Genomic DNA, 27841 nt, shown 5'->3' on the forward strand with positions numbered 1-27841 from the left:
TATGAAAGTGTCATTTCTTGCTGTTATAAATGCTGGCTACACCAACGACCTGCCATGGTAGTGTGGTGAACTATGTGCCTGTCTGGACACGCCCCCTTCTGACTGCTCCTGTGGCTCCTCCCACAGGCCTCTGTATAAAGGCGATCGAGGTCTGATCCTCTGCCTCATTCTCCAGGATGTAGTATGATGGTCACTCACTGCTGGTTCCTTCTTCAGTCAATAAAAGCCGATATCTCGCCTTACGTCTCAGAGTGAGTTATTGATGGTGCATCAGGTAGCATAGTGGTTAGCATGACACAGTTACAGTTTGGAATGTCGGGATTTGGGGTTCAATCCCGACGACCTCTATAAGGGATGACTGTCAGTCCTCCTCAAAGGTGCTTCTTTCCAAACGAAAGCACCTCTGGGTGCTCCGGCTTCCTCCCACAGTTCGAAGACAAAAACTGCCAAGTAGGTTAACTGGTCATTGGGCGAATTGTCCCATAATTAGGTAGGGTTAAATCAGGGTTGTTTTATGTTGCTGGGCGGCACATCTCAAAGGGCCTACAAAGGGCCTATTCTGTGCTGTAAGTAAATAGATTTATACCCAAACTCTGTAGGCAGATTTAGACACAATGAAAGTCAAGAGAGGTTAGAGAACATTTCTTGTTGTTTGTTGAAGATTCTCAGGCAGGCAATTCAATGCACAAAGCATATTCAATCTTCTCATGTATTCTGTTTAATTTTTGTCTCCTACAAATAATCCTGAGCAGTGCTGGTATTTACCTCTCCTCTGGGGAGTTACCATAATAGTTCTCCTGGTCCTCTGTCCTAACTGCAGCCCACTGGAGCCAGTTGGCTAAGTATGTGAAATGTGCCCCTCCTATCTAGCCTTTGTGTTTCACTTAGTGATGCTTAGCTATGGCAGAGTTCGTAGGCATGCTATAAGAGAAATACCAGAAATGTCAAACCGCTTACCTGTTAGTGAATGTACCAATCCTCTGAAAGACAGAGAAACATTCAAAAAGTAAACCAGTTAAAAATATTTGGATATAAGTATCTCAGTTATCTGGTATTTACCTCAGTTCCTTTCAGTGGTTTTCCCTACAGCCAAATCTATGGTCAAACAATCTGATGCCAGGTTCAACTTGGCACGGGAGTTGGCATATTGTTTCAAGTCTGGACTCCTTCAGAGGGTTCCTCCAAGAGGAGTCTGGCATCAAGGAGAATTCCAAAAAAACCTTGGAGGACCACTGACTGCAACTTCCCAGAAAAAATTTGCTCACAATTATACAGGGACATGTCAGCAGTTAGTCAGATTTAACTTGTTAGTTTCCTTTGATTGCATTTGAAAAGCAAACTCATTATGAAGATGGGGGAGGGATCTACAGGGATACTTCTGATTCCCCACTGTTACTTCTATACAAACTGTGCAGAAAAGTTTGGCTTGCTGCAGACATGTTGTTTCCACAGGGATTTCATGAATCTTCTGTCAATGTAATGATGGATGATTTGGAAATTCATGTCATAATTGGTGTCATAGTCATTTTATATAATATTCTGAAACCTGAACGAAGCTGTGGCACTTTATGTAAATATGAAGTATAGACGACCACCAAAAATGTAGCTAAACGTAAAATTGCATGTGAAAGGAATTGGGTACAAAAGATAAATGTAGTCCCCTCAGACAATTTCGTCAGTTCAATCAAGCTAGATTATCAGAAAAATTAACCATCACCATCTGTACCTTACATTATACTTGGATATTCTGACAACACTTTGCTGATTGAAAGTTTAATGAAATGCCAGAAGTCCAAGCTCAGATATAGCAAACTGTCGGTTCTACTTAAAACTCGTGTCTCCTGAATAAGTGATTCAGTAATTCTACAAACCAAAGATATCATTAATTGCCTTGCTTCAGGTGATAATTTAACTCCAAAAAACTGCTTGCACTCTTGAAACTGTATCCTACAGGGAAGTTAAAATGAAAAATATAATTATATGGAAGTCAGCACTCTGACGAAGATTGGTCTATGACTGTAGGCTTGATTTCCTCTGAGCTGTGAGCAATGCATTGTATCCCCTGATGGCATGCAAAATCCAAGTATTCAAACTGCCATTATTTGTATTTACTTTATTCATTTACATTGTAAATTGAATGTTATCAATCCAAATCATCCCACTTCATCTAAGACCCTTGAAATTGAATTCAATGGGATAAGATATCATTTTAAAAATCATGCAGAGACAAATAATTAACAAGAGGCACAAAATGCAGATAAAAATGCAGCTGGACCCCAGTAGGAGTAGGAATTAAAAAGAAATGATCTATCATTTAGGCATATGGTCCATCTGTCATGGCCTAGCATAATTAAAACCCAGGCTTTGAAAGGGAAAGAATCTAACACTTTTTTTTCCCAAATTTGTGCTCTGGTCTCTGGTTTCTAATCAGAATGAATTCAAACTGAGCAGAATGTGAAATAGAGAAAGAGAAGAGACATAAAATATTCAAAACATTTGATATTTGGATCAAAGAATATAAAATTAATCCTAAACTGAAGAACAAATAGGTAGTTTAAATGAGTAGCCAATTTAGTCATGATTCTACTTGGAACTTCTCCTGTAAGACACACATTAGTATCTTTTTTGACTATGGAAAACAATGAGCATTTTATTTTGAGCTTTGAGTAGGTTAACAAGACACATTCCAATCTATAGTATGTGGTATGCTTTAGTTGCTCTGAAAATACTATTCTGTTAACCAGACACTTCTAAAGTCTTCCAAGGTCAGGTCATTTGTAGCAGCTGATTTAATCTCTTGGTCATAATTAGTCTCAGGTAGCCTTAATGCAATATCTCATCCAACAAGTGGCGGCTCTGCGCACAATTTCCCTAGTACTTCACTGAATTGTAGGCCGACATTTTTGTGACTAAGGTAACAAAGAAAGTATAACTTGATACTGAAAATAAAATGGAAATAATACAGAGAATTTTTCATACAATGGCAAAGAACAAATAAAGAGTTGGAATTGACATCATACTAAGGATACCCAAGAATAATTTTAACCAAGAGCAGAAAAGCTATCCTTGGTGTCCTGAATGATAAAAGTGGGGCTCATTGATAGTGGTTAAAGTGACGCTATTACAGCTTGAGACATCAGAGTTCAGAGTTCAATTCTGGCATCCTCTCTAAAAAGTTTGTATGTCCCTTCCCGTGTGTGTGTGTGTGTGTGTGGGTTTCCTCTGGGTGCTCCGGTTTCCTCTCACAGTCCAAAGGTCTACCAGTTAGTAGGTTAATTGGTCATTGTAAGTTGTCCTGTGATTAGGCTGGGGTTAATATCGGAGGGTTAATGGGCGAAGTAGCTTGATGGGCTGAAAGGTTGTATCTCTAAATAAATCTTCACTATATCTCTAAATAAATAAGAGAATTTCAACCTCATGTGTCATTATTTATGGGAGCTCTTTGTGCTTAAATCAGCTGATGTAAATAACCTTTCTTCAGAAGTGCCTTACTAACAATAACCAGATTTGTGAGAGATCAAATCATGATTTTGATGCACCTTGTTATGAGGTTAATTTAATTGTCATTTAAAGTAAAATTGGATAGGTATATGGACAGGAAAGGTATGGAGGGTTATGGGCTGAGTGCAGGTCGGTGGGACTAGGTGAGTCAGTGTTCTGCACGGACTAGAAGAGCCAAGATGGCCTTTTTCCGTGCTGTAATTGTTATATGGTTATATGTTTAGTCCCTATATTATTATATTGTAAACATAACCATTTCCTTATAGAGCTCCTCAGCCAGTTCCAGTTTGTGATTAGACATTAGCAATACATCGGGCACAAGTTAATTTTGTGGAAGCATTCCATTCATCAAATGAATGTAACTTAAGCCACTGACAAAAAGCTGCATTGCAAGTAAAGGATGAGCTATACTATATAACTTGGGGAAAGTTGGAAGACGTAGTGTAGGACTTCACCAGGTGTCGGTGGGGATGGGGGTGTTGGTATAGAAAATAACCTTGCAACCCAAAAGGAGGAGCAGAGCTGAACAGTATTGCACAGTGGATGATGGGGTAAATCCCACTGTGAGCTGGGTGGTTATAAAATTGCATTGTGATGATTTCACTGCTTTACAAATGCTACAGGTACAAGAAGATGATTGAAGTCTGCAGTCTTGAACAGGACTTGTCCATGCTCCCCTTTGGAGATCTAACTGAAGTAAGGAACTTTCAAATTCCCATAGAAATTCCCGTACAATGCAACATAGAAACAAACACTAAAGCCCAACTCATTGATGCTGACTGTGATGGCAATCTGTAATAAATTCCATCTGCTTTATTAGGCACATATCTCTCAACTCCTTTCCAATAAACTAAGTTCCTTTTTTAATATTGGAATTCTATCTCCTTCTTCTACCTCCTCTGGCTCTTTGTTCCATATAACCACCACCTCCTCTGTGAAGAAACCTGACCCTTAGATCTCCTTTAAACTTTTCCTCTCTCAACTTAAAACAGCGCCCCCGGTTCTAAACTCTCCCACATTAGGAAGAAGAGTTTGACTATCAACCTTGCATATGTCCCTTATTATTTAATAAAGCTGTACAAAGTCACCCAGCCTATTCATTCTCTCCTTATAAGTAAAGCTCTCCATTCCAGGCAATGTTCTGGTGAGTCTCTTCTGCATTCTTTCTAATGCTACCACATCGATCCTTACATAGTGTGGCACCCAGAACCGCACATGACGTTCCGAGTGCACTCTGACCAATGGCTTCCCAACTCTAATACTCAATGCCTTGGCCGCGTGTCTCTCTACCCCATCCTTTGGTCTCACTATTTTTAAGGATCTGTGGCCTCCATCATTTACTGTATATGTCATATCAGTGTTTCTGCCCACACTCCATTTCTTACACTTGCCTGGATTAAATTTCAACTACTAACACTCCACCCAAATGATCTACATTGCAAAGTATCCTCTTACAACCGTCTTCACTATTGTAAGATATTATTTATTAATATACATACTGCGATATATTTAAATTTCACTTCAGCAATTCCAGAAATTTCACAGACACTCCTCAGAGGTATTGCAATAAATAAAAATGTTAATTAAGCTTTCTAATTTCAAACAAAGGTGGGAGAAAGGGGCATCAACCTGTCCGGCGGACAGAAACAGCGAATCAGCATTGCTCGGGCTGTGTACTCGGATCAAGATATTTACTTACTGGACGATCCCTTGTCAGCTGTGGATGCCCATGTCGCGAAGCACATCTTTGAGCAGTGTGTCAAAAAGGCACTCAGAGAGAAAACTGTCGTTCTAGTCACTCACCAGCTGCAGGTGATCCACTTAAAGCTTGTATTTGCTGTGGGCTAAGAGGATGAGATATTGAGGAGGTGGCAGGGCTCTCAGAATCACCAGAACTCCTCGGCTCTAGACCTCATCACAGCCGCGAGTGACTACCCTTTACTTCAGTAGAGTCTGGTAAAATTGAAGTCAACGAGCAATAAAAGGAACATAGTTAAAGTCATTCCCAAAAGAAGATGTTGTGGTTCTTGAAGGTTACTCACCCAACTCCAGGGCACTGCTACACAAGTTCTTCAGGCAATGTTGCAGCCATCTATGGCTGAAATCTCAATGCCCTTCCTTCATGATAAGGTCAGAAGTGGAGAGGTTCACTGACAATTATTGCTATTGGTTTATTATTGTTGTATGTACCAAGGTACAGTGAGAAGCTTGTCTTGCATTCTGCTCATTCAGATCAGATAATTACACAGTGCATGATGCAGATCAAGGTAAAACAGTTACAGTGCAGAGTGAAGTGTAGCAGCTACAGAGAAGGGGCAGTGCGTGTAACCAATAAGGTGCAAGATCATACTGAGGTAGATCGAGAGGTTAAGAGACCGATTTATTGTACCAACAATTATACTACGTTCAATTCTTTTTGCAACTCCTCAGCCAATAGAGTCCGACCACAGCATGATTTTGTCCACATTGTAGACTAGTCTTGGACAATACATGGTAAATAACACATGCAGCACAGAAGTGCTATTTCTAACAAGGGAAAGTCCAGTCTGTGTTCAATGACCCTACATCTCTGAGTCATCCACCATCTATATCCTAGAATATCATTACCAACTGGAAACACAGCCAACCAGTTAAATAGATTACAAGAGTTCAATATTTACAAGAGAGGGTTGGAGTCTGGATTTCCTGCAGTGTATGTCTCACCTCCTGACACTCCAAGGTTCAGGAGAATAAGGAAATATTCTCCAATTGCCTGGGTAATGCAGCTCCGACAACTCTCAAATGGGATAAACAATCTGTTTGATTATCAGCCCCTTTATCACCCTATAAACTTGGTCCCTTCACCACCAGCAAACAGTATAAAATACACTCTAGTTACTTGCTCTGGCAATTTTGAAAGCACCTCCTAAACACCACAAGAACAACAAGTGCATTAAGCGCCTCGGACTTCAATCACCCCATGTCCCCTTTCAAGATGCCCACCACCCTCTCATGGAAATATATCATCAATGCTTTATTATCACTGGGTTCAATTCCTGGGCTTCCGTAGCCAACAGCAACATGGGAACACCTTCCTGAGAAGGAGTGCAATCGATGAATGTTGCAACCTTCTCTCAGGCACTTGGCGATGAACAATAAATTCTGGCATTGGCACTAACACTCAGATTCTGAAAATGAATTAAAAATAAAACACCATTATCAGTGACTTTTAATACTGAATCCTGGGTAGATATACTGTACATTCCTTTAAATCAACCAATTTTCTCTATAGACAATTAGCTCCAAAATAAAATCCTGTTTATTGAGATAAATTTCCTGTTTAAATTAATTTATTACTCATTTCTGATTAATCTGTTGCCTGTTAAAGTATAATATACCATCTCTTGTCATTAAGTCCATTATGATATTCATGTATGTTTTGATCCCAAGTATGTGAAAGTTCATAACTAGAAGCTTGTAGTGGTTTGCAAACACACCAGATAGTTGACGTCTGTTTTTTTTAAAATAATCTTTAGTATTTGGAGCACTGTGATGAAATCCTTTTATTGGAAGATGGAAAAATTAAGGAAAAAGGAAAGCACGAGACGCTAATGAAAGAAAACGGACATTATGCCAACCTGATCAACAATTATCAAATGAACCAACCAAATGTAAGCAAAGTCACAGGAAGTTCACTTTGCAATATATGTTTGCACTCTAACCAGTTTTATTGCTTGTAGCGGCTTAATTTAGCATGAAAGTAAGTTGTCCCTGATTTGCAGGCTTGTGAAAATTCTATTCTGTTTAATTGTTTAAAGTATATATCCAGGGTTAATTTTACAAATGTACATTAGAAGTATTCATTGAAATTCCTTAATAAATTTCAAGTAAAATTTATTATCAGAGTACATACATGTCCTGAGGTACTTTTTCTGCAGGCATGCTTAGCAAATCTACAGATTAGTAACTGTAAACAGGACCAATGGACAACAGACAGTGCAAATGCAAATATAAATAAATAGCAATAAATAACGAGCATGAAATAACAAGATAAAGAGCCTTAAAGTGAGTCCATCAGTTGTGGGAACACCTGAAATAGAATGAGTGTCGTTTTCCCCTTTTGTTCAAGAGCCTGATGGTTGAGGGGTAGTATCTGTTCTTGAACCTGGTGGTGCATGTCCAGAGGCTCTTGTACCTTCTACCTGTTGGCAGTAGCAGGAAAATGGTACGGCCTCTGTGGCGAAAATCTTTGATGACAGATGCTGCTTTTCTACTGCAATGTTTCATGTAGATGTGCTCAATAGTTGGGAGGGTTTTACCGTGAGTTACTGGGCTGAATCCACTGCCTTTTGTAGGATTTTCTGCACAAAGACATTGGTGTTCCCAAACCAGGCATAATGCAGCCAGTCAGCACACTTTCCACCACACATGTATAGAAACTTGCTAAAGCTTTTGATGACAAGCTGAATCTCCACAGACTCCTGAGGAAGCAGAGGCTCTGTCATACTTTCTTTGCAATTATATTTTCAAGAGAAGATAGGAAATTTCAATTCTCTGAAATTGTGCACCTATATTACAGGAATAGTTTAAATTTGCCATATTTCTCACTTAGCTGTTGTGGAGAGATTGTGAAATGTAGAAAAACATGCCAAATGAAACACTTCACATATTCTGAGTCACCAAACATCACTAGTGTTCAATCCTACTTGGTGCTTGACAGATAATAAAATTCATGCTTCAGCTAATAAATCTCAAGTTATTTTCACACCAGTTAAATGACAGTTAATGATAATCTGCAACAAGAAGGAATCTAATCATTTCCCTTCTACAATCAACCATCAGCTGCAACTGACACCTTGGCAATCACCATGGACAGACGTTAGCTAAATGATGGAGTGGGGTCACAAAAACAAATCGGAGTATTTTTCAGCAGTTGGCTCACTCATTGACTCTTCAAAGCTTCACACCTTCTACAGCATAAGAAAGCTAAATATCAGGAACTGGCAGAAAATATCAGGAAATGGCAGGGGTGGAAAGGTTTTGCTGGCTGCCCTATCCTTGGCATTATGGGGGCTGCTGGAAAGAAAAGACTGTCAGCGAGGCTGCTGAGCGAGCTCCCAGATGGCTCTGAGTCAAGTGGGGTGACCCATAGACAGTACTTCTGGGGCACAAGCCAGGGACTGATCAACCTTGGCTGGGTCACTTGGTGAGAGTGCCTGATGTGAAAAGACCCATAACACCCAATGACCCCAGGTTACATCACTGATGATGTGTCCCAGTGCATCCTAGCAGAGTCAGCAAAATACAATGCAGAAGTCTGATGAAATGGCCTTCACTTGTGTAAATGGGTGTAACTGAAAGAGCACAAAAATGCTTGAATAGCATCCAAGCTCAGCACATCAACCATCATCTTTAATATAGGTTCCCACCACTATGTTCCAACAGCACAGTAGCCAGCTCTGGCCTGTTTGACAGCAGCTCCAAGCCAATAACTTTAGAAGGGAAGAAAAGAGAAGGGCAGTAGATACTCAAGACTATCACCAACTTTACAGTCCCCAAAATTATTTAGACATAAATCATGGCTCCATTCAGTAGCACTGGGTTTAAATCAACAGCCCTAGGAAAACAGCCCTTTACCTCACAGACTGTGTTGTATCCTGGTGATTTTGTGACCCAAAGGTTCTTTGGAAGTCAAGAATGAGGCATAAAATTTGTTAGTTACAGCCATTTATTAAGTGTTCTGAGAGTGCAGAACGAACAGAAAAAAATACAAGGAACAAAGAAGTCTTTGTACTGAGAACTGGCTCAGAATAGATAAAAACAAGACATAAGAATAACCTATTCAAGTGGTGCGATGCCTGCTGCAGAGAAGCTTCTAGGAAAATACAGGATCAGCTACACTACAATTACTGCAAAATTCACTGAACAATTACATGGATATATAGGTGATTCTATTAAAATAAAAGCAAGCATTGGAAAAGTTAAACTACAAGAAAAATAACAATTTTACATTCTAATCCAATGACTGCGACAGTGCTTTGTTGAACTAAAGCACCTTCAAGTAAACACCTTCCTTGCAAATTTGGTTCTCAGTAATTACTGGTCTTACTAGTGATTCCCACATTCTTCAAACAGCTCATTAGTCATTCAGCTGAGATAATTGAACCCACACTGTTAATTATTTTTATATAGTCATCTCTCATTTATTCAATAATCTGACAATCTCAATTTGAGCAGGATTTTGTCTGATGAAGAATGAGATAATCGACAGTTCAACTATCAGCTTTGGCTCGAAAATGTTCTAAACAAGAATTATCATTCACGAGAAGACACAAGAAACTGCAAATGCTGGAATCTGGAGCAAAACAGGAAGTGCTAGAGGAATTCAGCAGATCAGGCAGCATCAATGGAGGGAAATGTAACTCTGTCATTTTAGGTGGAGACCCTTCATCTAGACTAGTCCCAGTACAGATTTTCCCAGACTCTCCCACTGCAAATGAAAGGATTTGGTCTGAAACTCCCTCCATTGATACTGCTTGACTAGTTGAATTCCCCCAGACCCTTACCAGTCACAGAGTAGTCTTATTGGGCCCAGGGTCCTTTTCCAGGCAAATACTTCATATCCCCTTTTATATGTTACCAATGTAGTTTTCCTTCTCAGTGAAGTTGTAAGCTTTTGACAGTGTGCCTTTTGACTGAGCATTTGTGGTGTGGACAATGATTATACAATTCTCAGCAAACAAATAATAACCTATTTTTTTAATTGAGAGAATAGGTGATTAGCTGTAAAACACAATAAAACACAAGCAGACATCATGGAATTAAAGATGTGATTGAGGAATTCCCAGATCAATTTCAGCAGTTGCCATACTGTCTCTACTGACAGTACATGTTCAGTATTCAATGCAGGACATTGACCTTTGAATACGATAATGTTCTAAGATACCATGTCGCAAAGCCCGGGTGCTTGGTTTCCAGATGAAACCCTTAGTGTAGCAGTCAAAGGACAGAAATATTGACTGCTTTAGTATTACCTAACAATTGCACCCATTCTTCAACTTTTCTGTTTTGATTTTGCACATGTTTGTGGCTGTGAAGAAAAAGAACACCTTTTTTTTCTTAATGCAGTTTAAAAGGCTGAAATCTTTCAGCATCTTTCTGTCATGCCTATCTCCTTAAACATGTTTCTTGCTCTTCCTTGTATTGGTTTAAATAGAGACAAATAGACAAACTGAGACCCAGCAGAAACATTGAAAAGCTGGGAGGGAAATAGATATTGCATAAATATCATAATTGCAAATTACACAATATGGTTCAAATTACAAAATTGATCCTAAGACCCGGCCATGAGCTCAGAACTGACCATCTTCCCGTAGTGGAGAGAGATTATTTTTAAAACAGGTCTTTTAGGACTCGTGTTAGAAATACTTGTACTGCTAGAATACATTACTGAGAGTTTACATTTCAGTATCTCTTTTGTAGGAACCAGAAGATAACAAAACAATATCATTAAGTTCAGAGAAAGGAAACCTGGATGGAACTTATCTCTCCAAAATAAGAATGCAAGGCGTGGACAATGCTGGTAAGGGCAGGCTATTTTACTTAAAAATGTTACAAAATGAAACAGGGGTAGTTCAGAATGGTTAATGTGTAGATCAGCTTGACCTAACTTTGTTTTATATTCTTAGAACTCTCACCAAACCAAAAGCTACTGATCTCAGCCTGTAGAATTTTAATTATCCCAGAACCATAGTATCTTGGATGACAATATTGCACATTCTCACTATTCCGTGCAAATTTTACTATTGACCCCATTAACAGCCCCATCCCTTTGACCACCATCACTCACTGCAGGACTAACACCTCTTCCTGGAAGTTTGTTTCCTATCATTGCAGGAAGTACAACAGATGGTGTATAACAAGGCTCAGCTGAGATTGAGTCCTCTTCGTATTACACTCCTGTTAAGAAAAACACCATTAGATATTTTCATAACTTCTTGACTCTGTTTGTGTATGCCCAAATCTAAGTTATTCTAATTATAATCAGAGTTTAGATTTTTTTTACATGAGTCAAATTTTCACCTAAAAGAGGGCATCAAGTGCACAACGCAGTAACATCAGGGCATTACAGCCTTCTAAAATCCAGTTCTATTGATACTAATATATTGCATGTTTAACATGAAAATGATTTCCTGTGAAATATTTTTAATATAAAGCTTGTATAAAATTGTCTTGTAATATTTTAGCATTTGATATGAATGATGAGAAAAATGTTGCAATAGAAGAAAAGATTGAGAATGCAAAGGCAGTACAGCAAGAAGGAAATCCTGATAAAGGTAAGGTACTTAGAATTATCGTATTCTTAGGAGTTTCACTAAAAGATGTTGATATTTCCCATGGGAATTTTAAAAGAATCAGTAGTCACCTTATATGATACATTTTTTCCCCAAGTTGCACAAGATGTTTTCTGAAACAAATCTTGCTGGGTTTCTTTCATATCAATTAGATTAAATTTAGTGGCCTCACAAAAAGTGCATTGTGTGAAGCATGCTTCACCTCAACCACTGATGACAATGCAGGCTGCACACTAGTTTTGCACTGCTTTTTCACTGCGATGATTCCGGTCTGCAGCCAGAAGCCCTCACACTGCTCCTTGGTGTATTCAACAATGATGACCCAATTTGACAGCTAATTTGATCGATGTAAAGCTGACCCTTAATAATTAGGGGAGTGGAGTTGGGATGGCAGAGTTAGCTGCAGAGAGTTACTCTACCAGTGAACTTATTCTGGAAATAGTGAATATTCTGGAAGAATGGCTGGCATGGGAAGGATGCAGTTACTCGTGTTCTTAACTTCTGCATGGTGGAGAAAGTGGAAGGGAAGGGAGAAGCCTTTTCTCTCAAGGTGTCAAGAGGACCACTGGGTACATGAGAAGGTAGTAGGAACAATGAATGAGCTGCAAAAAAAAAAACAGGAGAAAGTCTGTAGATGCTGGAATCCTGCTGGAGGGTCTCAGTCCGAAAAGCCGACTGTACTCTTTTTCATAGATGGTGCCTGGGCTGGTGAGATCCACCAGCAGTTTGTGTTTGTAAAAAGGATGGGCTTTCTTCTTGGGATGCCCAATGCATTGGCATGCCTACCAAAAATAGTCTTCAATTCAATCATCATTCAAGAGTTCAACACTGGCTTGGCACAAGATTTCATTAAAAGCATGAGGCCAAATAAGTTGTTTCCTTTCGAAGTACCAACATCCAGAAATTGGCTGAAACTCCTACAGCCTTTGACAAGCCACTCCTAAGCAACACAAAACAGCTTTAGAAAGTAGAGACCATTGGAAAATCGTAGCATCAGAACAGAAATAATCAAGTAATAACTAGTCCTTAAGACACTATTGATCCCTTTAATAGTGCTGAAGATGGTGGACTTGACACATCATCTTGCTGCCAAATAAATGTGAAAGTAAGAGTGGCATTAGCTGCAGTATAATACTTCAATATGTTGGGGTTAATGCAGAACCATGTTGCACAGATTTGTGTTGTAATCTCGCATTCTTTCACAAAGAGTTCACAATGAATCCATTAGTGAGTAAAGACAATGCAAATGCCATCTTAGTGTACCTCAGCACCCATCAAAAGAGCTCTGATGATCCCAGTTTCATGTAGGGTAATTAAAAGGTTATAGATCACTCTCTTAATACATCCAAATTTATTTTTGCTCATGTTTATAATCATTTGGATGCAGCATAGAATGTCTGAGGAGATTTCAAGAATCTTTCACCTTCTTTCTCTCATGCCTTACTAAAGAATGTCTTACTAAATTTAAGTTAGAATTAGCAGGCGGATCAACACACTTACTATATTGTTAAAATCTCATTTCAATGTTGCTAAACAAGTCATACTGAACTGTTTTTAACTGTATGCATCATAATTACATAACTTTTATTTCTCCCACCCTGTATAATTTTACAGATGTGGGTCTGCATTTTCTTAGAAGAACATTTTAAAAACTAAGATTCCTAAAATAACAAAATTATAGTTTTAAAGCTTATCTTTCAATTTCTACTTTAATCTCAGTTCGAATCACTTCACTCATTAACATAAAACATAGTCATGAGTTTCTTTTTATATAATTTACAAGAAAAAGTTTCAAGTTAAGTGAGGTGTTAAATTTGACAACTATTTGTGGTTGTAATTAGGGAGAAATTGTCAGCATTTTCTGTCATTACTCTGTGTAACCGACATCAACACAATTAGCTATGACAATCTCAAAACTGGAGTCACCCATTTCCCTGTTTCCCAGGTTACACTGCTATGGTCTTTGCAAATGTAATCAACACAGAATCAATGATGATGTGACTTGCAACATATTATCCTTGTTATCAAAAAACATGAAAAATAATAGCACTTGTTTAGTAATATTGAATGATCATATAATAAGTCTTAATTAAATAAATTCATTTGCTAACACGGGCCACATTCCCTCAGAGAGCATTTTAACTTTATCTTAATTCAAATGTGCAAACCGTGATATTGTTTTCGACACAAAGATTAAAATATGAATTTGAAATTTTGACTTTTAACTTCTCCTGACTGCCTCTGAGCATTTTCAATATGATTGGTCGATCAATCCACCTGTGTCATGTCTATTGCTGGAAAGCTTAAATAATATCCAATCGAATATCAGACCAAGGTAGAGAAAACTCATATATTACAGCTCACTAAATCTTTTTGGCAGCTTTATTTGAAGTCAGTCTTTTCACTGCTGATTATGAAGTCTGTTGTTCTCTGTAAAATACTTTTTAATAATTCATATCTAGCACTACCTTATTAAAACATTTTAAATTAGTACCACCTGCAAGTTTATGGAGTAGCAGATGAGAGCAAAGTTCAAAGAGTTCAAAACACAAACTATGTTTATTATCAAAGTATTTATAAATTATTCAACCTTGAGATTCATCTGCTTACAGGCAGCCATGAAACAAAAAACACAAAAGAACCCAATTAAAAAAAGATCAAAGCCCAATGTACAGTGAGAGAAATAAACACAAATCATGTAAACACAAGCAAGCAACAGCATCCAGAACGAAAGTGAGTTTGTAGACATGAAGCCTGGTGCAGCTGGAGTAGGCCCATAACCCCAGCCTCAGTTCGTCACACAGCGTGGCAAATCGTTGTGAAGCTTGCAGGCACGAGGCCCAGAGCAGCTGGAGCAGGACACAAGCCTCAGCTTTTCCACAGAAGTGTTGTTAAGTGGTACAGTTGTATTTCTTGCTTTATGATCCACCAGTAAGCTCTCACCCATCTTCAGAGGTGCCATCTTAAAGGCACAGTGTGTTACTCATACAAAGTGTGGTGGTTTAGGTCCCCACCTGTTCCCCACCTCCAGGTTGCACTTCTATGATAAGTCACAATGCTTTAAGATAAATTCACTAATGACAGTGGCTAACATAATTGAACTTGAGATATTAATAAAATTCCATGACTTCCTTCTGTGCCCTGTGTACCCATTTTTCACTCAACCAGCTTTCTATTACAATTGAGCTGGCTGGTTTAATTACAGATTTTGAGCATTGTTGTGTGTTATATTAAAACCCAGGGGCAGCATGTTCCAGCTAGGGTGAAGGGTAGGCATACCAAGTCCAGTGAGCCTTGGCTGACTAGGGAAGCCTTGTCAAGGCTCTGCTAAAGACAAGAAAGTATACATTGCAGTTATGAATTAATCCCTCAATTAATATAAAAAGTTTAAGACCAGGCTTTGGAGGGAAATCAGGAGGTCAAAAAAGGGGTATGAGGTGAGTTTGTCAAGATAATCCCTATTCTTCAATTATATTAACAGAAAAAGGCTGACCAGGGAGAGTCTAAGTCCTCTTAAAGACCTTCAGGACTTAGTTGTGGAGTCACAGGAGATGACTGATATTTTTCATGTATACTTCTCCACAATGTTTAGTAAGGAGAATATCATGGATGTGGAAGAAGTGAGGGTAATAAGCACTGAGGTCTTGGATCATATTCACATAACAAGGAAGGAGATATTTGCAGTTTTGAAACACATTAATTTAATAGAATTAACTTTATTTCTTACATCCTTCACATACATGAGGAGTAAAAATCTTTACCTTACGTCTCCATCTAGATGCGCCATGTGTGCAATTAAGGGTTCAAAGGTCAAATTTAATGTCAGAGAAATGTATACAATATACATCCAGAAATGCTTTTTCTTCACAAATATCCAAAACTTCACAAACTTCAAAAACAGAGAGGTGCCCCAAAGAATGAACAACAGTTAAAAGTGAGAGCCCCAAGGTCCCCCCCAGCTCCCCCCTCCCAGGCATAAGCAGCAGCAAGCAACGATCCACCCTCCCCCCACTAGCAAAAAATAACGTGCATCAGTACCGTCACCGAGTCCAAGCTGTGCTAAGCAATAGCAAAGACACAGACCAAGGTAACCCCAAAAGCTTCACATTTCATCCGACAATCGACAACCCACAGGTTCTCTCTCTCCCTGGTAAGGGAAAGGGAGATGTCCCCCATTTTCACAGCGAGCGGGAGACATAACAACAACCCGCTGGTTTACAATGGTAAAAGTCCGTTTCGTCACTTTTTCAAGATTGCAGAGACCTCGGGTCTTCGGGCCCGCAGTGAAAAGTTTTTCAGCCTCCACTACGACACACAGGGTCTCCTGCCGTGACACCAAACCTCGATCCACCCATCTCCAGAGCCCCAAGATCTTAGGCTTCCAAACACAATCGAGATTCTCAAGCCAAACCCTTGGCATGTCGAATAACTGTCAGTCGTGGAACCCCGAGGACTGGTCCCATTCCCACAAAGAACTGAAGCCTTGTGTAACTCCAGGTCAGGGTCTTCAAAAGTACCCTGAAAGGGAAAATTAAAGATATTAAAGGTGGAAATAGAGCTGTTTCCAAAGATGCAAGCAACGGAGTCACCAGTAGGCACCATCATCCCTCCTAAACTCTGCCTTCATAGAAATTTATAATAAGCAGAACAGTCAATGTAATGTAGAGTACACACAAAGCAGCATGAGTTCATCAGTCTGATGGCCTGGAGGAAGATGATGTCCTGGAGTCTGTTGGTCCTGGCTTTTATGCTGTGGTACCGCTTCCCGGATGGTAGCAGCTGGAATAGATTGTGGTTGGGATGGCTTGGGTCCCCAATGATCCTACAGGCCCTTTTTACACACCTGCCCTTGTAAATTTCCTGAATCATGGGAAGTTCACAACAACAGATGTGCTGGGCTGTCTGCACCACTCTCTGCAGAGACCTGTGATTAAGGGAGGTACAGTTCCCATATCAGGCAGTGATGCAGCCAGTCAGGATGCTCTCAATTGTGCCCCTGCAGAAAGTTCTTTGGATTTGGGGGCCCATACCAAACTTCCTCAACCGTCTGAGGTGAAAGAGGCGCTGTTGTGCCTCCTTCACCACACCGCTGGTGTGTACAGATCACGTGAGGTCCTCGATGATGTGGATGCCGAGGAACTTAAAGCTGTTTAACCTCTCAACCCCAGATCCATTGATGTCAATAAGGGATAGCCCACCTCCATTCCTCCTGTAATCCACAACCTGCTCCTTTGTTTTTGCAGTGTTAAGGGAGAGGTTGTTTTCTTGACTCCACTGTGTCAGAGAGATAACCTCTTCCCTGTAGGCCACCTGGTTATTGTTTGAGATAAGGCCAAACAATGTTGTGTTGTCGGCAAATTTAATTAGCAGATTGGAGCTGTGGGTGACGATACAGTTATGAGTATACCGGAAGTAAAGGAGGGGACTCAGTGAGCAGCCCTGAGGGGCTCCTGTATTGAGAGTCAGAGGGTTGGAGGTGAAGGAGCCCACTCTTACAACCTGCTAGTGATCTGACAGGAAGTCCAGGATCTAGCTGCACAAGGCAGGGTCAAGGCAAATCCCTACAACCTGACTGAATGAACCTCTGAACCTTACAGGAGGCCAGGGAAGAAATTGCAGAGGCCCTTGCAGAGATGTTGCTTCATTGTTAGTCACTGGCAAAGTTCCAGAAGACTGGAAGGTGGCTAATGTTGTTCCATTGTTGAAGAAGGGTAACAAGGACAGGCCAGGTAACTACAGGCCGGTGAGCCTGACTTCAGCTGTACTGTAGGGACAAAATCTACCATCACTGGATAGTCAAGGCCAGATCATGAATAGTTAGCATGGATTTGTGTGTCAGAGGTCATGTCTGACAAATCTTTTGGAGTTTTCTAAGAGGTAACTAAGCGAATAGATGGAAGTAGGTCAGTGAATATTGTCTGTATGGACTTTAGTAGGACCTTGACAAGGTCCCACATAGCAGGCTGATCTGGAAGGTTAGGCCACATGTTTCCAGGGAAACCTTGATTCAAGGTGTGAGGTAGATTCAGAATTGGCTCCAAAAGAGGGTAATGGCTCAAGGTTGATTCTCTGGCTAAAGGCCTGTGACTAGAGGGCTGCACCAGGGATCAATGTTGGGACCTCTCTTATTTCTTATTTATGGAAAATATTGAATACGAATGTATGATTGAAAAATTTGTGATGATACCTAATTAGGTGGTCTTGTAGGTTGTGAAGCAGGTTACAGGATATCTTAATCAGTTAGGAAGATAGGCCAAGGAACAGCAAAAGGATTTCCATGAAGATAACTGTGAGGTGATGCATTTTGGATAGTCAAACCAGGATAGAACTTATCCAGCGAATGTCAGGGCATGACTTGTGGAAGTTCAAGTGCACAGTTCACTGAAAGCAGCACGTTCACCTTCAACAGTCTGGGCATCAAGTTTAGAAGTACGGGTATTATGTTACAGTTATACAAGTCAAAGTTCAAAGTAAATTTATTGTCAAAGTACATAGAGTATATGTTACCTTGAAATTCATTTTCCTGCGGGCATGAATAGGGAAAAAGAAACACAACTGAATTTTATAAAAACTATGCATAAGCAGACAAAGGCTGACAACACCAATCTGCAAAAAAAAAAGGACAAATTGTACAAACAAAAAAAGAGCCCCTGAAAGTGTGCCTGTAGGCCGGAGTGGTGAGGTGGCATTTGGAACATTGTGTACAGTTTTGGTCACCTTGTTCTAGCACAGACATTGTCAAGCTTGAAAGGGTATGGAAGAGATTTATGAGGATGTTGTCTGAACTGGAGTGCTGGATTATAGGGAGAGGTTGGCCACACTAGATCTATCATAGGAAAATGGAAGGTGACCTCATAAAAGTTAATAAAATCTTGAGGATAAGGTGGTTGGTCATAGTCTTTTACCCAGGGATTGGCAGTCCAAAGCTAGAGGCTCAGACACAAGAGGGGAGAGGTTTAGAAGAGACCTGAAAAGTAACTTCTTTACACAGAGTGGAGTGAGCACCTGGAATAAGCTGGTAGACAAAGCAGCTGAGGCAAATACAATTACAACTTTGAAGAGATCTTTAGAAAGGTACATGGATGGAAGGGTTTGGAGGATTATGGCCAAATGCGGACAACTGGGACTAACAGGGATCCTGAAAAGTTTGCTAAGATTGGGCATGACATAGAAATGTAGAACATAGAAAACAATACAGGCCGATCGGCCCACAAAGCTGTGCTGAACATGTCCTTACCTTAGAAATTAACTAAGGTTACCCATAGGCCTTTATTTTTCTGAGCTTCATGTACCTATCCAGAAGTCTTTTAAAAGACCCTATCGTATCTGCCTCCACCACCATTGCCGGCAGCCCATTCCAACCACTAACCACTCTCGGAGTAAAAAACTTACTCCTGACATCTCCTCTGTACCTGCTCCCCAGCACCTTAAAACTGTGCCCTCTTGTGCTAGCCTTTTCAGCCCTGGGAAAAAGCCTCTGACTATCCACATGATCAATGCCTCTCATCATCTTATACACCTCTATCAGGTCACCTCTCATCCTCCGTCGCTCCAAGGAGAAAAGGCCAAGTTCACTCAGCCTTTGACATCTAAAACTTTGACAAACTGCTATGGATGTGTGGTGGAGTGTATACTGACTAGTTGTATCACAGCCTGGTATGGAAACACTAATGCCTTTTGGAATCGAGCTCTGAACTACCCATACAACCTGAAGTCTTGAAGGTGCAGGAAAGTTGTGGCATGACGTGTACGGGCTAAATTGAGGTGGTGGGGCCTGGGCCCAAGAGAGGGGAACAAGCCAATGTTTGGCTGTGAGAGTGGACTTGGAAGTAATTCGAAGTGGCAGAATTAAGGCAAGGCACAGTTGAGGTGGCGGGCCCAAGGCCCGAGAGTAAGGAGTGAGCTATGCTTTGACCAGTTTAAGCAACAGGCTAAATTGGAAAGGTCAGGTCTGGGCCAAATCAAGGGGGTGGGTTCCAGGCCCAAAAGTGTATCACAGCAGCATGGCCTATGTCCAAGTGCAAGGAAAGACCGTTGCCTGGCCGATTTAAGTGCTGGGCCAGACTGAAAAATTCAGAGTGAGGGCCAGGATGATATTCAGCTCACTGCTTCTCAAGGTTTACTCATCTCTGTGCTTAACTGAGGCTGCAGCCTACAACTAACAAGCTCCTGAATCAGCTCTGACTGGTTTCATGGCTGTGAACTCACTTTCTTGAACTTCAGTTCTGAATGTTATTTGCTTGCTTTATTCTATGCACTATTTGTTTTTTTTTTCTGCACATTGGGTGTTTGGCCATCTTTTTTAATGGGTTTTCTTGGGTTTGGTGGATGCCTGTAAATAGACAAACCTCAAGTTTGTATATAGTATGCATACTGGATAAGAAAGGTACTTCAAACTTTGAACTTTGGAAAATCCAATGAAAAGAACTGGATACAGCCCAGCCCATCACAGGTAGAGCCCTCCCTGCCATTGAGCACATCTGCATGGAGTGCAGTCATAGGAAAGTCCATTTGCAGGGATCCCACATTCCAGGCCATGTTCTCATCTTGCTGCTGCAGTCAGGAAGAAGGTACAGGAACCTCAGGACCCACACCACCAGATTCAGGAACAGTTATTACCCCTCAACCATCAGGCTCTTATTATCCCCTTGGGCTCTTCATTCAACTTCACTTGCCCCATCACTGAACTGTCCCATAAACTATGGGCTCACTTTCAAGGACATTTCATCTCCTGTTCTTGATATTTGTTGGTTACTTATTTATTATTATTCCTTTTTCCTTTTGTATTTGCACAGTTTGTTGCCTTTTGCAAATTGCTGTCCTATTGGATGTGATCTTTCATTGACTCTATTATGGTTCTTGGATTCTGAGTATGCCTGCAAGAAAATGTATCACAGGATTGTATGTGGTGAAATATACGTACTTTGATGATAAATTTACTTTGAACTTTGATCAAGTTGTTGGCATGGACCAGTTGGGCCAAAGGGCCAGTCTCTGTGCTGTATAACTGTATGACTCTGTAACAGTAAAATGAGCAGACACTGTAAAAATTCATTTCATTTTTGACCCTTATTATCAGCATAGCAGGATATTTTCATTCTGTCATGGTGAGTTAGAACCAAACTAAACAATGATGGTAATATTCAACACATCCTAAATATCTTACTCAGACTTTAAAAAATTGCTAGAAATTTCTGTAAGTATTTTATGAAATCCATTTCATGCTGAATAACTGTCTTGTGTTTTTTTTCTATAGTACCAATAGCACAGCTTGTACAGGAAGAAGAAAAGCAAATAGGCTCAGTAGCTGGGAAAACCTACAACCATTATATCATGGCAGGGGGAGGTAAGAAGAACGATGAGGGAAGTTTTACATTATACTCTTTCCGGAAGGTTATGTTCTACAGTATTTCAATATTCACTTATTGATAACTTATTCTTAAAGTAATCAATGACTTAGTTAAACTTATCAAAGTCATTTATAACTTTGAACTAAATGATTGTCATCTACCATTAAAAACATAACAACCATTTTGTTTGAAGTTTCTTAATTTAGAGCTACTTCGATAATGAAGGGCTTTGAAGGAGTACATTTCCAATCATTTCTACTTGTGCAAAGGACCCAAAACATGAGAAAATGTACTACTCATTACTACTAAGTTATTTTAAAATCCCTCCAGTGTTGCAGCAAGACTTGTTACCATAGTTCAAATCCTTGTCAAGCACCGATAGACTTGGTGCCTGGACTGTTTCAAAGTCACATCAGCTCTTTTCAAGTAGTCCAAAACTGGACAAAGAGTTTTTTTCTCAGTACTGCAACCAGTGAAAGATCTGCTGTTGGATGCTTGACATGTGCTTCAAGATTCCCAGAGCTGGCTACTTTTTTGTTTCAGAGAACTGAAAACAAAATCAATCATAGCATTTCTCCAATAAACAAATAACAGCAGACATATCTTTCATGTCACTTGTGCAGGTTAAGGAAAGATTTGCATCTAGAGTCAAACTTCCCTACCTGCTTGCAATTAGAGGCATTGTTCTTACTTCACAGTTATCGCCCTGTCAATAATTTAGTTTTTTTTGTACAATCAAATGACAAAAGAGGAAAGTTTATTTTTGTGTAGATGTTTTCCTTTTGAATTTCCCAACTTCAGGTATTTTTATACATTGAATGCTGTGTTGATATTCCCCAAAGTCACTATAGACCCCCAATCTACGCTTGTGTTCAACCATAATGATCCACCAGAATGATTTGCAGGTTATTTATGAAATATCAAAAACTATCACCATATATTATATTTTAGAGATTAAAAAAATAAACCAGTAATTACAGACTCATTGACGGAAATGCATATTTTCATTTTAATTTAGTTTAATTACTATTGCTGCTTGCCTGAGCTTTATAAATTGAAATTTCTTTTCAGATAGCCCATTGAATTTAATTTATTTTCCAGGATATGTTTTCTTCCTATTTGTTCTCTTCCTGTTCATCCTTATGATTGGCTGTACAACTTTCAATGCATGGTGGCTAAGTTATTGGATATCAGAGGGATCTGGGGTAAGTTCCTCTGTATACAATCAATGCAAGCATTCATCTGTAAAGTTATGAAAAAATCATCATAAAAGAATCATTTAAATCTTCATATAAACATATTGAAAGTGTGTATATCTATATATAAAATAGCCTTTGCATGGATAGAGCATTGAATGGTGAAAAATTAAAACTCCCCTATGACTGCAGTGATAGTGGACCCCATGGGAGCCATTTTTCAATACTCAGCAAATTTCCAGAGGGTAACAGTACATTGGAAAACAGCCAATGTACCTCTTGTGTACCTCTGCTATTTCCTCTGGTTCCATACACACTTCTCCACTGTCACACTTGATTGGTCCTATTCTCTCACATCTTATCCTCTTGTTCTTCACATACTTGTAGAGTGCCTTGGGGTTTTCCTTAATCCTATCCGCCAAGGCCTTCTAATGGCCCCTTCTGGCTCTCCTAATTTCATTCTTAAACTCCTTCCTGCTAGCCAAATAATCTTCCAGATTCCTATCTTTATCTAGTTTTTTGAACCTTTCGTAAGCACTTCTTTTCTTCTTGTCTAGATTTACAACAGCCTTTGTACACCACGGATCTTGTACCCTACCATCCTTTCCATGTCTCATTGGAACATACTTAATCAGAACCCCATGCAGATATCCCTGAACATTTGTCACATTTCTTCCGTACATTCCTCTGAGAACATCTGTTTCCAATTTATGCTTCCAAGTTCCTGCCTGATAGCCTCATATTTCCACTTACTCCAATTAAGTGTTCCCCTAACTTGTCTGTTCCTATGCCTCTCCAATGCTATAATATAGAATTATGACCACTATCTCCAAAATGCTCTCCCACTGAGAGACCTGACACCTGACCAGATTCATTTCCCAATACCAGATCAAGGACAGCCTCTCCTCTTGTAGGCTTATCTACATACTGTGTCACTCTTCTTCCTCCTGCACCACCACATAGGGGAAGGAGAAACTCAACCTTTCTGTCTTCTTAGAGGCTGCTAAAATCCAGATAAAGCTTCTTCCTCACTAAAGTATTTTTGTGGAGGAAACAACATTTCTGATATTATGTTCTTGTTGCTTATCTGTAACTCCCACCTTAAATATGAAGACTATGAATTATCAGGGGGCATAAACAGAAAGATATTTTAAAGATATATTGGAATGGGAATAAGACCATTATGGGGACACACCTGATGAAACATGAGGCATTGGTGGGGAAACGAAGGATGGATTAAATCATTAAATTGCTTTCCTTTTGCTTCGGTATTTATTGTAACCACCAAGCATGTAGACATGATATTGCTTGGTGAGGTGAATAATGAAACGATAAAAGTCTTCAAAATCATGGGAAGAGTACGTGAGCCAATGTTTGTAAGTCGGGGGTCTGCCAGGCAAGACTCCCTACTTGCATTCAGTCCACTATGTTGTCCACATGCTCAGCACAACACTCCCCAGACAGATACTTTATTCCGAGCTATGTCCTAGACAGAAATAAACATTCAAGCATATAATCAAATCTCCATTGCAGAGGTCTAGTGTCCCTACTACCTGCTGGGAAGTTCAAGCTCATGACATTCACGGTCAAGAAGTATTTGGAATGGTACTGAGAACCTTGTGGCTATGTATCAGGACCACACAGAAGACATGTGTAATAAGCATATTTTGAATCAGGGTCAGAATCAGGTTTATACCAACTGACAGTATGTTGTGAAATGTGCTGCTTTATGGCTGCAGTACAGGGCAATACATGAAATATACTATAAATTCCAATAAGAAATTTATATAAAAATTAGTGCAAAATTAGTGAGGTAGTGCTCACTGACTGTTCATAAATTTGATGGCAGAGGAGAATAAGCTGTCCTAAAATGTTGAGTATGTGCTTTCAGGCTCCTGAACCTCCTCTCTGATGGTAGTAATGAGAAGAAGGCATGTCCTGTGTGGTGGGGGCCTTCGTGATGGATGCCGCATTTTGAGGCATTGTCTTTTGAAGATGCCCTCAGAAGTGCATAGGCTAAGCTCATGATGGAGTTGGCTGAAATTACAACCCTCTGCAGCTTCTTCCAATCCTGTGCAGATGCCAATGCCATGAGTCACAGCTGTCTCCAACTATGATTTGCATGATAGGTAGAAATACAAATGTGATACATGTAACTTAAGAATAGGAATAGAAACATTTCCTGGAATATTCGAGCGGTCTTAATAGCAGTGGAAGGAAGAATTATGGAATCATTTTTGAGTGAGAGAAAAATGTTCAGAAGCAGAAGTTAGAATAATAAGGAGTTAGTATCAATTTCAAATGGGAAAATCTGTTTGACCGAAATTATTGAATTTTTGTACAGGTAATAAAAGAAGCAGAAATGGCTCCTATAAGTTAAGAGGAGATGCATTCACAGTTAGCAACAATGATTTGAGTCTGGACTCAAAAACACGGGATATAACCTTGTAACCAGCTGAGGGCTAGTCAATACATGACAGAAACAAATAAGATGAATATACCATATTGCAAAATGGACAAGTGCTTGGCAAGTGAAGTTAAATACAGATAAGTGTAAGGTGCTCTGTTTTGGTGGGAAGAATAGGGAGAGTGCATTACCTGGAACATACGAGTCTGGGCAAGGAATGGGAACAAAAAGATGTTGGGAATACATATGATGTACACCAGTTACTCAAATTTGCACCACACGAGGAAAATCATGAAAAGCGTTTGGGGTTACTTCCAGAAGGGCAGAATTGAAAAGTAAATTAGTTTTGCAGCTTATTTAAATGGTTAAAAATTTTCTTCTTGGCTGCCTGATACAAGACTGGATTCAAGATAGCAGCAACTCTTGGGAACTCGATGACAACCAATGCCCTGCTACTCATTTATTCCTTTTTGATCCAGTTTGTCGAGGGGAGTTGACTATAAAACCCCAAGAATAGGTTTGCAGAAGTATCCGTTTCTTCGTTTTCAGTACTCATAAAATGTGATACAAAATATGATGCAATTTAATGCATTTAAGTGTGTGAAATTGTACCAATGATTGCAGGAATGAAGAGAGCCAATATAAATTACATTGTGCAATACAGTCATAGAGCGCTATAGCACAGAAACAGGTCCTTTGGCTCATCTAGTAAATGCTAAAAAAGAACTACAAGAACCAAGTTATCCTGGAGTGCATGTACACAAATCTGTGAAAGTGGAGGCAAGTCAAGGTGTTCAAAAAACATATGGAATCTGCAGCTCAATCGACAGAGACACAAGCTGCTAAAAGCATGGACCTACTTTTAAACTTGAGATATTTCCCTCTGTAGTATTAGGAAGAAAACAGGGGCGTGGATCTGATTAGTATATACAGTGGGCACTTTATTAGACACATCTATATACCTGCTCATTAATGCCAATATCTATTCAGCCAATCACGTGGCAGTGACCCGTGCGTAAAAGCATGCAGACATGGTCAAGAGGTTCAATTGTTGTTCAGAATAGGAAAGAAATGTGACGTAAGTGACTTTGACTTTGGAATGATTGTTGGTGCCAGATGGGGTGACTTGAGTACCTTTGAAACTGCTGTTATCTTGGGATCTTTATGGACACGAGTCTTTAAAGTTTACAGAGAATAGTGCAGAAAAAATCCAGTGTGCAACAGTTCTGTAGGCAAAAACGGTTTGTTAATGAGAGAGGACAGTGGAAAATGAGGGCAACAGTAACTCAAATAACCTCGAGTGACACCAGTAACGTGCAGAAAAGCATCTTTGAACACCCAACATGTCGGACCTTGAAGTAGGTCAGCTACAATAGCAGGAAACTGTGAACTTACACTCAGTAACCACTTTATTAGACACAGGAGGTACCTTATAAAGTGGCCACTGATTCTATAAGCTTCCTGATAACTGGATTTTTGGGCTAAATGCTCCCACCTTATTTTATTATTCCACAATTCTTAGGATGAATAGAAGGGCATATAAATGAAAACACACCCTTTAATTAGAATATACTGTGTATTGCAAACAAAGATATTTCATGTTTTTTGACAACAGAAGAGCCTCCGTATGATAACACTGGGAAAAATTTCTGCAATTACAGTTTAGTGTCTCCATTGGTTGCTGTAACAAATGTGAAAAAATAGGTTAAAATGTTTGCAGTAAATAAAAGCATGGAGCCTGAGGCAGTTGTAATGATGGTGGATGTCCATCCAGTTCACCAAGCACTAAACAAAGCCAGGAGAATTTATATCAGGGAAAAGGTTCAGAGATATTTCATGGATAAATATATGCTCCAGGGTCAGCAACGAATAGTCAGTATTAAGAGACTTATTCTTTAATCCAAAGGTCACAGTTCGGAGAATTACATAGGGAAGAATAAAAAATGCCACTAAAATATAGGTGTAGAGTACAAAGATTCTCTGATTCTGTTTTATTTATTGATTTTTTGGATTGAAACAGATCAGTAAAATGTTGCTAGCCAAGCATCTGCCCATACTGTCTCAAACATGTCTCTAGAATGTTGGACAAGATCAAAATAAGGATAAGTGGTCATTGGTTTATTGTTGTCATAATGAAAAACATTGTTTTAGGTTCCATCCATACCAATCAATTCAAGAAGAGGTAGTTAAAAGGGAAAAAAGGAATAACAGAATGCAGAATAGAGTGTTACATGTATGGTTACAGAGAAAGAGCAGTGCAGATAGAAATCAGGTACAAGGTCCATAAAGAGGTAGATGGTGAGGTGAAGAGTTCATGTTTATCATACAAGAATCTGTTGAGGCATCTATTGCCGTACAATAGAAGTTGTCTTTAAGCCTGGTGATGAATCTTTTCTAGCCTTTGTATCTTGTGTCTGGTGGGAAGGTGGTTGGGAGTGGGGTGAAGAGAGAATGTCCGGGGTCTTTGATAAAGGTGGCTGCATTTCTGAGACACTGAAAAAAGTAGAAGTGAGGAAAATGTATGGAGAAGAGCCTGGCTGTTGGGATATTCTGACCTGTATTGCACAGCTCCCTGCAATTTCTTGTGATCTTGGGCAGCGCAGTTGCCATGTCAAGCTGGGGTGCATTGGGATACGATGTTTTCTGTGGGCAGAATTAAGTGATATCCTGCACTAGCTCTATTTTGCTTCAGGAGAGTAAGTTCTTTTGTCTGTTTGTCTCACATTTACTTAGTTCTGACATTGCCATGTATTTATCTGTTAAAGCCTGACTGTCTTGCACAAAGGAATAACACCACTGCATGGGATTGCACCAGCATCACCAACAACCCAAACATTGAATTCTATCAACTGATCTATGGAATGTTCATTGTTGGTGTAATCATTCTGGGCATAATTAAAGGAATTTTCTTCACTAAATTTGTTTTGAAGGCATCTTCTACCCTACATAATAATGTCTTTTATAAGGTAAGATTATGTTATTATGTCTCAGTTATTTCCAATGCTATGTTAGTATTTTAAGTTCATGCAATGAATTGCAATCTTTTGTCTAAAA

At 39.6% G+C, this 27841-nt stretch overlaps 1 protein-coding gene across 1 annotated transcript in view; it reads left to right on the forward strand.

Annotated features, from left to right (window-relative positions):
• Positions 1-27841, forward strand: part of abcc12 (ATP-binding cassette, sub-family C (CFTR/MRP), member 12) — a 118179-nt gene that overhangs the window by 54787 nt on the left and 35551 nt on the right. The window contains exons 13-20 of the mRNA XM_059992918.1: positions 4125-4197; positions 5110-5313; positions 7017-7151; positions 10963-11062; positions 11727-11816; positions 21091-21180; positions 22286-22389; positions 27553-27753. Coding sequence (XP_059848901.1) covers positions 4125-4197; positions 5110-5313; positions 7017-7151; positions 10963-11062; positions 11727-11816; positions 21091-21180; positions 22286-22389; positions 27553-27753 — 997 coding nt within the window. The remainder of the gene's footprint in view (positions 1-4124; positions 4198-5109; positions 5314-7016; positions 7152-10962; positions 11063-11726; positions 11817-21090; positions 21181-22285; positions 22390-27552; positions 27754-27841) is intronic.

This window comes from Hypanus sabinus, chromosome 17 (genome assembly GCF_030144855.1).
Source record: "Hypanus sabinus isolate sHypSab1 chromosome 17, sHypSab1.hap1, whole genome shotgun sequence".
NCBI classification, from domain to species: Eukaryota; Metazoa; Chordata; class Chondrichthyes; order Myliobatiformes; family Dasyatidae; genus Hypanus; species Hypanus sabinus.